We start from the raw sequence: 14,875 nt of genomic DNA, 5'->3' as shown, positions 1-14,875 counted from the left end.
CCTGGGGTGCATGAATTCAGCCCCCTCACAGTTGCTCTGTGCCGGTTCCCACTATGCCTCATGCAGTAAGTGATAGGCTAATGCATCATGTCGGGAAAAAAAGGGTAATCTGGATAAGAGCGCTGTGAACAGATTGAAAGCAATCTTATAATCTTGTGTTGAGAGTTTGAGATTATAGTCAGTGTTGGTTTGAATATCCATGGTGCTGCACTGTATGTCATGATATGTAGAGACACTACATTCTGCATAATCAGCATCTCATTAAGGCGAGGTTAGTCATGATGAGTGGGAGTGAAAAACAACTCTGATATGCAGGCCTTGCCTACAGTGTAAAGGTTTGTCTAGTTTGATCCAAAATTTAACACAGAAACAGAAACAGATTTAAGCTTTGTGATTTGATTGATTGATTTTATGAATTGATAGTCCACCCCAAAACCAAAAATACACATTTTCCTCTTACCTGCACACTCTTAGAACTAAAGGTTCCAAAAGGGTTCTTTCTGAAGGACTGAGGTTCTACCCAGAACCTTTTAATTCTGAAGAAACCTTTTTTGAAGTAGGGGTTCATCAAGAGTTCTTTGTAAGACTGAGGGTTCCATTAAGAACCTTTTTTCGGAAGAGAGAGTTCTTCAAGCATTTTTGCAATCCTCAGTCCTCAGTAGAACCACCTTTATGGGTTCAACCCTTAAAACATAAAAGGGTTCTGGGTTCTTATTAGCACCCTTAGAAGATTGTATGGTTCTGGATTGAAATCCCAGAGAGAGTTCTGGGTGGAACCATTATAAAAGGCTGTAGCAGGAACCAAAAAAATGTTCTCCTATGGGGACAAGAGTTCTTTCTAGCACCTTTATTTCTAAGAGTGTTTTGCTGTTTGTCCATGTGGATAGTTTTGAAGTGAGTTGCAGAGTTGTGGAGACATCAGCTGTAGAGATGTCTTCCCTCTCCTAAGTGCAACTTGATGGCACTCAAGATAATAAGGTGAACTATCACTATGCAGAAGGAAGCATGCATCTACACATGGGTGAGAGGTGACAGATCAGTGCAGAAGGACGCCATTAATGTTTACATCCTCTGCCGGCACAAGCCAGAGCCTCTCATCCATGAGTAGATGCACATGTCCTTCTGTGTGGTGATTGTGTTGGTGGGTGTAGTTGGATGGAAAGAACCCGAGTCGTGATTTCTGGAAAGACATTTCTGTTGAGTTTTTCCCAAATGTGTTTTGTAGCACCTTGATCACCACAAGCTGTGCTGAATGAGCACCATCTCATTCCATCATGTTAGAGAGAGTAAAGACATCTCTACAGCTCATATCTCCAATACTCTGCAAAAACAGATAAGAGGAAAAATATGTATTTTTGATTTTCCGGGTGAACCATCCCTTTAAGTTAGGACGGTAGCAAAGATCTTTAACCGTGATGTTCTTCTCTTCCTTGCATCACCATCTGCAATAATAATCTTCAACAACCAGATGACCCAGAAAGACGGGCAGCACCTTTGGAGGATGAAACATTTCAACAAGCCTGTTTACTGCAACGTGTGCCAGAGCATGCTGCTGGGTTTGAGGAAGCAAGGACTGTGCTGCACCTGTGAGTACCTCACCTCACCAGAAGAGGGTGACACTGTTGTGACATTAATCACTCAAATTGTGGTGCCACAATTGCAGCCATATTGATATGAAATAGCAGAGTAAACACAGGTGTTTCCTGTTCCATTTATTGCAGCAGGGCCTTTCCACTGAGCCAACGTGCACAATAGCACCACCTCTGTTTCACCTGTGTTTACTGTTTCATGTCAAAATGGCTGCTGTGAAAAAGCTCTATATCATTTGTCAGCCTCAAATCTGACAGGGTGATTTATATTAATGTAAACATCATATCACAGTTGGCTTATGTGTTCTTTTGTGTGATCAGGCTGCAAATACACAGTCCACGGACGCTGCGCTAACAGGAACCCGGCCCCCTGCACCAGGACGTATGTGAAGTCAAAGAAAGAAACAGGGGTATGCCAGTGTCTCCATGACAACACTTAGAGTGTCACTCACAGTCTAAATTAGACGTTATCCTGTATCTGAATGCGCTTATGTGGACGTTACAACATTCATCCCACATTTCAGGTTCCAGCGCACGACTGGGTGAGTGGGAACTGTGACTCCAGGAAGTGTGATAAATGCCAGAAGAAGATCAAGAGCTTCCAAGGCTTAACGGGCAAACACTGTGTGTGGTGCCACACGATGGTGAGAAAGCATCTTAGTGTGTCACTCACTCATTTATGGGAATAAACAGTGATGTAGTTGATGAGTAATGAGGAAGAAATGTGCACTTTGGTTATCAGGCATTCTGGCTCTAATGGCTGATAACTGATAATACTTTGGGTTCAAAATCTAAAGTCTAAGACAGTTAACCCCAAAGTCAAAAGTACATATTTTTCCTCATACCCATCTTATCCATCTAGATTGGTTTAGTGTGAGTCTGAGTTTTGGAGATATAGAGATAGATAGAGATGTCTGCCCCGTCCTGAATATAATGGAACTAGATGGAACTCGGCTTGTGGTGCTCAAAGTTCCAAAAATATATTTAAAAATTTATTTTTCCTGAAATCATAATCATCAAGGCCCTGTTGTGAGCAGTTTATTTTTTTTTAAACATTTTTATTTATATACAGCAAACACTTAACAAATATTGTATGTATAATCATTAGAACTTGGTATTGTTTAAAAAATCACAGTACAAATACCAGAACCCTTAAAGCGATAATAATACCAGTAGAAAGCTTAATTCAATACCTTGTTTACATGGTGCAGTTGTCCACCCGGAAGTTTTTTTCATGCTTCATCAGGTCCTTCATTATATTATTCATGTTCGCAGTTTTTTTTCCTGAAATAATCCCTCCACATTTTATCCATTTATTTTTATCAGACACCAAGGCTTATCCAAATTGTCATTTTTTGTAGATGTGTGTATAAAAGGGATTGAATGCAGTTATCATTTGACTGGAGACGTTTTGTTACTACTTGGTACTGAGTTATTTCAACTGATAATTTAAAAGTATTGAGCACAGATACCCAGCCTTAATAATCATCCAATTATGTTTGTTTAAAATGCCCTATTTTGAGATTTAGAACAAAGGAAAATAACAATAACAGTGAAATCATGTACAATTAGGGAGTGATATTCTCTGTTGCTGTAGCTGTCTGCTATTCTTACCATAACATCATAGATTTGTAAAAAATAAAGTCTGGCCTACAGGGTATTACATAGTGAAACCATTTTTCCCAGCATGACAAATAATTCAAATTTGTGGTTAATATATGCTGTTATCTTCTCCATTTTGTAAATGTCCACTGTGATGTCCAACCGTGCATTTAATGTGCACTCCCCTGTGATAACAATTTCCTTGTTAGGGCCCTTTCAGCAGCTGGCAGGATGTGTGGATATGACTAAATCCAAATTTTTGCTTTCACGTTTTATCATACCTTGGTAGACAAAGTTTATTGGACCAAAGCACACATCATTGAAATTGAAGTTGTTCATGTTGTTAATGGGACTAGGCATCTGATAAAACTCCTTTTAGTTTTTGAGACACAGTCATTTCTGTATCATGCTATATTTAGTTGTTAGTCACATGTGGTTAATCATTTTATATTTTTTTCAGGATAAAATGAGTAAAGGATTAAAAGATATTAAGAAAAACTTGGCTTGTAGCCTCATACTTTGACTGGTTGGAGAAATTTCAATGCATCTGTGCTGAGCTCAGCTAGTACTTAAGGTTCTGTAATATACCACTATAAAACACCACAGAGGACATTAATGAGTGAATAGATATTGATCCCTATCCAACTTTTCTTGGGGTTCAAGCCTGAAAAATCCTCCTCTTTTTTTTTCAATTTTGTGAACAAATGCACTTCCACAGAAATGTCCGCATTGTTTTCCATTCTTCCTCAGATGTGGTTATCCCTCCTTCTTTCTCATGTTTTGTTTTAATAAACAAAGCTGAGTGTGTTTTAAGATTTAATAGCCTGAATATTTGAATTATATGCTTTTCTCAACATTTCTATCAAACCTGTACATGCCACAGGTAATTTTTTTTACCTCTTGCTGCAGGATCCTGTAGAAGTCTTATTCTTTCTCAAGAATTTTCCTTAAGCAGTGAGCAGTTTCATTTAGGAACTATTTTCTTTCTACCAAACAGCAGTATGCATCTACGGTCAGGGGATTCTTTTGAGTTTTTCACATGTGTCTTTTGGTGCATTTAGCACCACAAGCTGAGTGCCATCGAGTTCCATCGTATTCAAGAGAAGACAGATGTCTCAACAGCTGATAACCTTTATAATTCAGCCGCTAAGACTGAAACAATCTAGATGTATAAATAGCGCTACAACTAAGAGGAAAGATATTTGTTTTTAATTTTTAAGTGAACTGTCCCTTTAGATGTCCTGTCTCTTTCCAATGTAGGTGGTAAATGAAGCAGAAATGCAAAACAAAATATTTTTAAAAGGATAAATTTGGATCCTGTGAACAGTTTATGTAATGTGTCTGTTTTTGTGTTTTCCACAGCGTCACGATGAATGTGCCGACCAAGAGCCAACAGAGTGTACCTGTGGGCTGCTCAGAGACCATATCCTGCCTCCATGGGCAATATATCCTGTTATAAAGGTACAGATTTATCCTCTGGCACATCTCAGCCACATGTACAAACACTGCCTTTCAAACCAACGCAGAACATAACATCAGCCCAGGGCTGTTTTTTTTGTTGTGGGTAAACCCCTCTCACCTGTGTGGCATTTTGACAGGTGCAGCCTGTACAGATTTTTCTTCATCCTCAAAAGGCATGAAAAGCTATTACATTTTCTCTTGTTTATTCACTCTCTGCCCTTGTTTTGGTCCCTTAAGGAGAGACCAAACAATGTAAAGAACGGCTGCTCCGGCTCCACAGATGACAGCGAGCTCAATACTACTCCTGATGGACAAGTGCTTCAGGTATTAATCTCCCCAAAGAAAGCTTTTATCAGGTTCAAGTTTATTGTTGTACACACTTAAAAGTGCCTTGTGCATTCAAACCTAGTGGAGTGCTTGTGCCCTGACTCTCTTAGGCCATAAAACTATATGTGAAGAAATACACAAAAAGTAAATAAAAAACAAAAAACAATAAAAAGGAAATAAGTTATGCAAAGTGCCAACTGTTCATTATTCTGACCACCTGGGGGTGAAAAATGTCTCTGGGACAACTCGTCCAAGCTCTGATGCTCTATAAGCGTTTTCCCAAGGGACGGACTGAGACCAGACCATTTTAACTGTCAATTCTCAACATCTGAGTAAACTAAATTTGATTTGGATATATCTGATTAGATGTGATTTGATTTTTATTATTGTGTCATGCTCAAATAATATGCCCAGTACAAAGAGGCTTGCGGGACACCATTATTTAGAAAAACAGACCAGAAACCAGAGTAGCAGAGTAGTGGTACTAAACAAATGAAGAATCCTGGCAATTTTTCCCCCCAAGCTTTAGAAACAAGGTTAGCCAACTTACAAACATTAAGATTAAACATCCATTCGATTTTGTCGTCCTCAGTCTGCCAGAACATTTCTGGATTTAGAACAGACATTTCATTGAATATCGGTTCTCTTAACTCATCATAAAAAGGACAACATAGAAGAAAAATGTGATTCATTCTCAATATCCCCTATTTCACATAATTTACAAAACCTGTCATCAGATGTTTTTAAATCTTCCAGTTTGGAGGGTCAGAGGAAGGATTCCTGATCTCAGCTGTGCAACTAAAGACCTTTGACCTGTAATATAAGATTCAGGGCCACAATTGTGCTTGATTTGAATATATGTTCCCAGTTTGGTTTGAACAAAATATCATCTGACTGTTTTGCCTCAAATTTAGCAAGTAACTTTCTTCAAATTGTGCTCATGCTGCATGCTAAATTATTACATTACGTATTATTGTAACTCAGCTTCTTCAAAAATATCATGAATCTCTTTAGACCATGGAGAATTATTTGATTTACTCCAACAGTTGCAGTCTTTTCATTTCACATTTTTGCCTCATTGAACCAATATGTACAATATGTAAATATGTACAATGTCTGATTAATAACATTTGCTTGTCATTCAACAGATCAGCCCTGTGCCAAACACCCATCCTCTTCTAGTGTTTGTCAACCCTAAAAGTGGTGGCAAGCAGGGAGAAAGGTGAGCCCAAAAAAAAAAAAGCAAGTTCATGAAGAAAATGATGTCTAATTTGTGCACTTTGTTTAGTCTGGTTTTATGCATTTCAGAGTCCTGCATAAATTTCAGTATTTACTGAATCCACGGCAGGTTTACAACCTTTCGAATGGCGGACCTGGACCAGGGTGAGTAATTGGTACAAGAGATTAGAATAGATTCTATTTTAAAATACGCACACCTAAATATTAGATCATTGCAGCGCACATTGACGTGGCTATTTCTTCTGTATCATGCCCTGCTGATAAAGTTCCCGTCACCTTCCTTTCAGATTGAGTTTCTTCAGAAATCTGCAGGATTACAGGATCCTGGTGTGTGGGGGAGATGGAACAGTTGGCTGGATCTTAGACGCAATAGGTGAGATCATTGGATCCAATACTATAAAAGGCGCATGTCACCTTCCACACCATGAGTTTCTGATGAAAATCATTGTGACGCACGTCCGTTTTCCTTTTCTTGCTATTAGACAAAGCCAGTCTGCTGGTACGGCCACCTGTCGCTGTGCTTCCTCTGGGCACAGGAAATGACCTTGCGCGATGTCTGCGATGGGGGGGAGGTGAGAAATGACTGAGTGTTGTTGGAGAGTTTCCACACAGTTGAAACACTTTGCTGCGTCTGCTCTCTTGCTGTGTGTTTGTTCAAATGTGTTTTAGTAAAAGAGAACTTCTCCCAACGCTTTGTTCTGAGTCATGTTGGTCTTTGTGTGTGTTGCCTTTTCCAAGGATACGATGGCGAGGATCTGAGTCGTATTCTTAAAGACATCGAGGGGAGCTCTCAGGTGTTGATGGACCGCTGGAGCGTGCAGGTCATCACGGATGAGAATCAGGAGAAGGGCGACCCGGTGCCGTATGAAATCATCAACAACTACTTCTCTATTGGCGTCGTGAGTTTCTCTGAAATATGTCACACAAGAGGAAGTTTATTTTTCAGTTTTTGCCAGTTGGACCATTTGGATCATTGTGTTGTGTTGACAGGATGCCTCCATTGCCCACCGGTTTCACACAATGAGGGAGAAACATCCCCAGAAATTCAACAGCAGGTACGCATTAAAGGGATAGTTTGGATTTTTGAGTTGTATGGAGTACTTATCCATATTTGGTGCATTACCTACAGTAGATGGTGAAAGAGAGATCTGCACACCAAAAAGCTCCCATTTAAGGTTTTTATTTGCGTGACGTTTAGAGCTGCAGGTTCTTCCTCAGACTGCTTGTAGTATGTACAGAGAGTCGCCATCTTAAATACTCATAATTCATCATGCATCCACCATGTGACTCATATCAAGCAGGTATAACAAACCTTATAATTACATTATACATATCCACACCAATCAGAAAAATAACTTTTACTTTTAAAAAAGGTAAATCTTTTCAATAAAATGCATCATCTAAAAATATATATGTTAAATAGCAGATATCTTTTTCTCTATTCAGGTGTTTTTTGTGCTTCAGCGCCCATCCCATTGAGTTTATGGATGTGCATGTTTTGTTTTTTATTCTACTGAAGATGGAGGTCACAAATCAGAGTCAGAAATACTTCATTGATCCCCAGGGGAAATTTGGTTACATTACAGTTGCTCCCATGTAAAAATATTTGCATTATACTACAATTTCAAACAATAGAAATAAGGTGAAAATTATGTGCACTACAATATATACAACAGTGTACATAAACAATGAATATCAACAATAATGCAACAAATGGGGTCCATAATTAAGTGGGTAAGAAATGAGAATATTATAATGATGATTTTCGATTTTTTATTAGAATTTCTTTTTAGTTCAACTTGGCTATTCTTCCAAGAGTCATGCACATAAAAACATCACTTAAATAGATACAAACAAAAACAAATAATATTTGTACAAGTAGAACACTTGAAACCCACAATCAGCCCCGTACATCGCACAACACACACATAAAAAAAAGTCAAAACATTAAAACAACAGACTAAAACAATTAAAATCCTGCATCCAACAGGAAACCCCCTATATTTACAATGAAATATATTATCATTAATATGTCTATTGTCTGACATAGATTAACTTAAGATATTCTTTGAAACAGACATTTGTCTTGTGGTATTGGGCAGTTTGCTCCACCTTTGATAAGCCTGACAGGAGAAAGCTCTAATATTGGTTATGGCAAGACAGAATTTGTGTCTGTAGTCGTTCTTGTATTAAGTGACTGCTTGTTTCACAGGAGGTGGAGTCGATCATAAAAAGCACTTGGTTTCCTCTCATGATGTACGGCAGTGGTTTTCAAAACTTTTCTGCGTAAGGCACACAAAAGAGCAAGCCAAACTCTTAAGGCACACCTGTATTCATATCAATGCAAAATAGCTTCTATAACCAACCCAACCCAAGGAGGCAGCGAGTACGAGCCAATCAGATGCAGAGTTCAGGGAGTGCAGGTGGGAAAAAATGGTGACAATCCATCAGGGCCTTTGATGTGTCACTCTCTTAAAAATTCCCTGTCCAGCAACTGGATATAAAAATTGTGAAAGCTGGGGTTTGCTTTGATGGGAAGTTTTTAAAGGATTTGGTTTAGAATTTGCTGTAAAAAAAAATAATGAAGAACTTTTTGTATAGTTGTATATTCCAATAATAATGTATGATGGTCTCAAAATCCCAAGACTCACCTAAACTTGCCTGACGGCACACCAGTGTCCCTCAGCACACCATTGGGGAACCACTGATGTATGTTAGAACATAAACTCAAAAGGCTTTTGTCAGTGGAGTTGTTCACAGTCTCTGGGGTGTCATATGCACACGTCAAGATAATTCTGGCTGCCTTATTCTGTGTCCTTTGGAGCCTTCGTGTCTCACCCATAGCTGCATTGCCCTGAATAGCTGAGCAATAGCTGATATTTGGCTTATATAACAGCAGTTTCTCATCTGAAAAGGCTGTCTGACAGCAGGGGAAGCTATTCTAAATATGGTGTGCACTTAAACTAATATTGATTTTCTTAGGTGGGTAAAATACGGTTTGCTGCTGACCCTTTCCGCAGCAGTACATTGCTTAGCTTTCTACGCCGGTACTCCTGCAGTTTGTCCAAACTGGGGGCGTGCTGACCACCATCTACTGTAGCTAACGCACTGACTATGAATAAGCACCTCAAATAACCCACTTCACAAAACATGAACTATGCCTTTAAACTATGTGGAACATATTCAGTCTCTAGGGCACTTCCTCAGGAACCACAAACAAACAGCAATACCTGAGTCATGGTTAAAAAATACAACACAGTTTTAAAATCAGACCAGTGCTGTTCAACAACAGAGCAGAGCTGTTTGTTGTCAGTTTGACGTTTATTTTTCCTGTTTGCAGTAACTGATTTTTGAAAGCTGAAAAAAAAAGAATGCAGGTGGCGACAGCAGGTGTCTGTGGCAGCAAGCTTTGAAACTTGGCTCCTCCTGCTTCTTAAGAGAATGAGAAGAAAATGTTTTGTGAAAATGAAACATCATTCAAACCTGAAAAAAAACACACTTTTTCATGACTGCAGAATGAAGAACAAGCTGTGGTATTTCGAATTTGCCACTTCAGAAACCATTTCTGCTTCCTGCAAGAAACTGAGCGAAAGTCTAACAATCGAGGTGAGAACGCAGCATCAGTGTAACCTGCGCTGCAACTGTGCATTTTTGTGTTTTGTCTTTGAAACGGTTTCTGTAGTGTGAAAAAACAGATACGTGCCCACAATCAGCCAGAGTACTGATGTTTCACATTGTCTCTGACACGTGCTGCTATTTCCTCTTCAGTGCTGTGGGACTCCACTGGATCTCAGTGGCCTGTCTCTAGAGGGGGTTGCTGTCCTGAACATTCCCAGCATGCACGGTGGGTCCAACCTATGGGGCGAGACCAAAAAAGGGGACACTAAGGGGCTGACGAGTCAGGAAGAGCCGGAGGTGATCGTCGACCCAGAGATTCTGAAAGTGACCTCCCAAGGTATTTTGTCTTTAATGTCAACTCTGTTGAATGTTTTCAGACCAGTGTGCACGTGAGATTATCAGAAATATGGTTTAAAGCTGTGATAATCAATATGTTTTTCACATTAAAGGACCAGTGTGTGAGATTAAGTGTTTTCTAGCTGTGTTGTTTTAGATTGAAACTACACTACAAACTGTGAAATATTACATGTAGCTCCTAAAATCAGACCATCTTTTGTCAAAGAGGAGTGGTTTTCTTTTGAGATTGAACATATTTTTGTCTGATGCCCATTTCAAGGAAAGTTCTTTAAGTCACATAAGATAGGGGGATGATCTGTACCTTTCTATAACAGAACAATGCATTTGTTACCAGCAGTCATGGCCAGTTTGATAAACCTCATCTTGTTTATTTTTGCAAAAGGGATATCAGATATGTTGCTTAGTAATGCTAGTTGACCTTAACCCTCTTTCGTTTAGAATCTCTGATGTTGATACTGTTAAAACTTATGACATTTCCTGAACATATGAATATGATTACCTGGCTCTATTTTGCATCTAGGGCAAAGGAAATTGGAATAATTTCATTTATCCTATGGAGTGTCAGGCTGCCATTTTGAAAATGACTGTGTTGAGCACGCTGAGCATGTGCACACTGTCATACCGGATATCAAAACAAAGAACAGAGAAACTCAGATTACAACACACACAAGACACCGTGGTGCTCACGACGCCGTTGCTCCACTGTGTCTTTACATAGCAAATAGTTTGCTGACATCTAGTGAGGCTGAATGTCATTAAACCTGCAATAACTGATGTCCCCGGCCACCTGAGGGCAGCATAATCAAGTTGTAAACACTGATGTTTCCAGTTTAAAAGACAAATTTGTTAGCAAACAGTTGCCTGTTTACACATCCAGCAGACACAAAGCAACATTATCCTTCATTAATAGTCATGTTTGTGTCCACATGTCCAATATTCAGTCTGCTTTTAGCTCTGTTTTTGGTCCCTACCAACTCCTGCGATTTTACAGATATCTCATATCCCAATTAGGTCATTTCATATTTAAATAATGATACATATCACATACAGCATATATTTCCGATAAATTCAATGAATAAATAGTTTATTTAAAATGAAAACATTGAAAGGCCTTATTTTTTTTATTACATTTTGAATTATATACTTAACAAATAAAAGGTATTTACTCATATTTGATTGTACCAAAACAATCCCCAAAAAATTATCCCCTTCAAAGTCACTTTCACTCTCCTCCACGTTTGTTTGTTCATGTATATTTCCTGCCTACATCTGTACTGTGTGGAAGAAAGCAAAATGTCGCCCAAATTAGGAAAAATATTGTCATATCGTACAGCCCTAGCTGCTAAACGCTCCACTGTGTTCACCAGCTAGTCTGTACCTTTGTTTGTCTGTTGTTTGGTCCTGAGCGGGGAGTGGTTTTAGCAGTTTGTAAAAATTATGTTCATATACAAGTGAATCACCATAGTCACGTGATCACATAGCCTCAGATGTAGTTTTAGTCACAGAAACTTTTTATACATGTGAGAAAGAATTTGTGTTTATCTTAAATGATAAAATGATGCAGTTTTACCTTCCTTTTTTTTTCACTGTTTCCTTTCTCTTACTTTAATCTCTCTTTTATTTTACGCCATATTTGTGAAACAGTGTAGAAATTGAAGCAGTTCCCTATTCTGTATAAATTTAAACATTTTTGCACAAATATTTGAAATACAGTTAGCTTTAGTACTAACACAGTTGCATCCAGTAACAGGTCCAGTTTACGCACAATATGATTGTATCACTCTGCATCCTAATGCAGAATAAATATGATGATCGTGAATATGACGACTGTCTCACACTGAACGACGTTCCCTCCCTGATGCTCAGTATGTCTATGTGTTCTCATCAGATCTCAGTGATCGTCGATTAGAGGTGGTCGGCCTCGAAGGAGCCATGGAGATGGGACAGATTTACACAGGCCTCAAGAGCGCCGTTAGACTCGCGAAGACGTCACAGATCACCATCAGGTGAGAAACAGCCACAGAGACATGTTCAGACTTGTCAGGCCTTGAGAAAAGGCTTGTAGTTGAGTTTGATCCCCTGCTAAGGATGATACTTAGCTGCTTCTTTACATAACAATAATTATGTACGCTGGCTTCCCTTTTGGTATTTTAATTACACATCAGGGTCATTGATTTTGTTACCAATGCACTTTGTTGATTCCTCTCTACTTTACCCCCAGGACGAAGAAAGCATTACCGATGCAGATAGACGGAGAGCCGTGGATGCAGCCTCCCTGCACGGTAAATACAACACAGTTTCTTCTTTATGGCCATGAATTACAGTTTTTTTCAGTGGATAACAAGCATCGGTCAATACTGAGGCCACTTTTTAAAAACACTTCATACAGTCTGCATCACCAAAACACATCTTGGCCAAACAATTAAACTCACTCCAACCACCAAAACACTCCATACATGTTTCAAAATGAGCTGGTTTGACTAAAGCAAAAAACAAATCTGACACAGAAAGCAAAAGTCATTCACAACACACTCAGACTAAACAAGACGAACAACATGAAGCGTTACATAAATGATGAAATTTTATCTTTGAAGCTTGAATGATTTAAATCAATATTTCATTATGGAATAAGAATAGCTTTTATCATTTGTACTTAAAGGGACAGTTCACCCCAAATCAAAAAATACATACATATCCCCCACTCTGTAGTGCTATTTATCCATCCTAAATGGCATTCAGCTGGTGGTGCTTAAAATACCACCAAAATACATTTGAAAAATTCAAAACCAGAGTCTCTTTTCAAAAATCACGACTCGCTCACTCGAGATAGTAAGACCTTGTTGTGAGCAGTTTCATGTAGGAATTATTTTCTCTCTACAGTAGAATCTACTGGAACTACTTTCTGCACAAAACTGCTCACAATAAGGTTTGGAAATTATCGTGAGGAACCAGGTCATGTTTTCTGCAAAGAGAGAGAGAGAAGGCGGCATCTCTACAGCTTATATATCCAAAACTCTGCAGCTCACTCCAGATGAAAAATATGTATTTTTAAGTTCAGGGTGAACTGCCTCTTTTAAGAATATGTAGCTAGATAAAATCTGAAATGCAGTAATTTACTTCAGTGTCTTTGCACATAGTAATTTTGCTTTGCTTTGTTTCAACAGAGAGTTGAAACAAAGCAAACAAACAACAAATCCCTGCAATAATAATGTACTTACAAAAAAAATACAGCCATCATACTGTACAGTATTGTGTTCCACCTCCGTCTGTCTGTTGAGTAATCAGACTACTACAAACAGAAAGATTTTCTATGTATTTTAATTTGGTTATTCTGCCATCATTCTTTTTTATTTTTTTAATTCAGTGTGTTTGCATATAAAAAATGTGCCAAACACATCGTCTTTGGCAGGTGGTTGAGTATGAGAAAAGAGTTGGGACATGTGACAATTGAATGAAAGCAAAGTGTGAAAACAATTAAAAATCACTCATATAGGCTTATCTGTCACTGACTATGTGAAGAGTTTTGACAGTGTGACTTTAATTTTGACCAATGCATGTTAGCGATTTAAAAAAAAAAAATGTAAATATTAAATCAAATGAGTTCTGGATTTGATTACATCGCAGTTTACTGGACATTTTATATTTCCTTTTCAGATTCACATCACACACAAGAATCAAGCCAGTATGCTGATGGCTCCACAGGGCAAATCCTCTGGCTTTTTCAACTACAAGTAAAACTGCTACGTGTTTATTTATTGTACATAGAGGACTGACACTTTTCTGCATGTCTGTAACACATAACCGAAGCATAGAACCTCTGTATGAATACAAACTGTATGGTGAGATAATGTTTGCATCGTGGCGAAAAAATGACGTAGACCAAACTTAACTCTGTGTTTTTATCAATACTCAAAACTCTCGCTGCCTCCGTCTCTATGCTTCACAGTTAGTGGAAAAAATGTTGCTCTGTAAGAACTTAAAGTAAGGTTAAAGTAAAGTGAATATCACGCTAAAAAGAAGAATATTCAGCTTCATGTGCCTTTAAAATCTGTTTTTTATGGTTATGGCTTAGGTAGAGGACATACAGAGCATTGTGTAGGCATGCACTTTGGACATAAACCATGTAGTATTGCTGTTTTTGTTGTGGCTGTATAGATGCTGTGAAAGCCAGATAGACTTTATGTTCTTGTCAATTTGGAACCAAAACAGAAGGATAGATGAGATTATATTTCAGATTGTGGTCGAAGTTATTTTATCTTATTTTATTTCATACATTTCAGGGGATACTTGAAAGTGTCGAGGGAACAGTAACAGGACAATCATTGCCAAAAAGGGCTGCATGTGGCAGCAGTCGGCCTTCTCTGCTGTTCTAGTGTGTGTGTGTGTGTGTGTGTGTGTGCGTGCGTGTGTGTGTGTGCGCGTGTGTGCGTGTGTGTGTGTATGTGTGTACGAGAGCAGAAAGTGTTTTGCTGTACTTGTTCAACGCAGAAAGATGAGATGTTCACATCTAACTTTATGAAGAGTTGGATTTGAAGTTATTGGTTCGGACCGGTTTAAATATATGTAGTTCTTATTTAAATGCTTTTATCAGTCATATCATTACAATGTATCTGGAAGATGTTAATGTAATATGCCTGAAATAATACACCATGTAAAGATTTTAATAAATCATCTGGACTTCA

At 38.5% G+C, this 14,875-nt stretch overlaps 1 protein-coding gene across 1 annotated transcript in view; it reads left to right on the top strand.

Annotated features, from left to right (window-relative positions):
• Positions 1-14,875, top strand: part of dgkaa (diacylglycerol kinase, alpha a) — a 29,927-nt gene extending 15,052 nt beyond the window's left edge. Inside the window, exons 9-24 of the mRNA XM_084720399.1 lie at positions 1,469-1,586; positions 1,911-1,999; positions 2,114-2,233; positions 4,554-4,652; positions 4,890-4,976; positions 6,128-6,201; positions 6,288-6,362; positions 6,506-6,591; positions 6,701-6,790; positions 6,957-7,117; positions 7,209-7,273; positions 9,734-9,824; positions 9,987-10,173; positions 12,082-12,199; positions 12,415-12,475; positions 13,848-14,875. Coding sequence (XP_084576525.1) covers positions 1,469-1,586; positions 1,911-1,999; positions 2,114-2,233; positions 4,554-4,652; positions 4,890-4,976; positions 6,128-6,201; positions 6,288-6,362; positions 6,506-6,591; positions 6,701-6,790; positions 6,957-7,117; positions 7,209-7,273; positions 9,734-9,824; positions 9,987-10,173; positions 12,082-12,199; positions 12,415-12,475; positions 13,848-13,928 — 1,602 coding nt within the window. The 3' untranslated portion in view covers positions 13,929-14,875. The remainder of the gene's footprint in view (positions 1-1,468; positions 1,587-1,910; positions 2,000-2,113; positions 2,234-4,553; positions 4,653-4,889; positions 4,977-6,127; positions 6,202-6,287; positions 6,363-6,505; positions 6,592-6,700; positions 6,791-6,956; positions 7,118-7,208; positions 7,274-9,733; positions 9,825-9,986; positions 10,174-12,081; positions 12,200-12,414; positions 12,476-13,847) is intronic.

Source organism: Lutjanus erythropterus, chromosome 6 (genome assembly GCF_056507025.1).
Source record: "Lutjanus erythropterus isolate fLutEry1 chromosome 6, fLutEry1.hap2, whole genome shotgun sequence".
Lineage (NCBI taxonomy): Eukaryota > Metazoa > Chordata > Actinopteri > Lutjaniformes > Lutjanidae > Lutjanus > Lutjanus erythropterus.
This window is presented reverse-complemented; position numbering and strand designations above follow the sequence as displayed.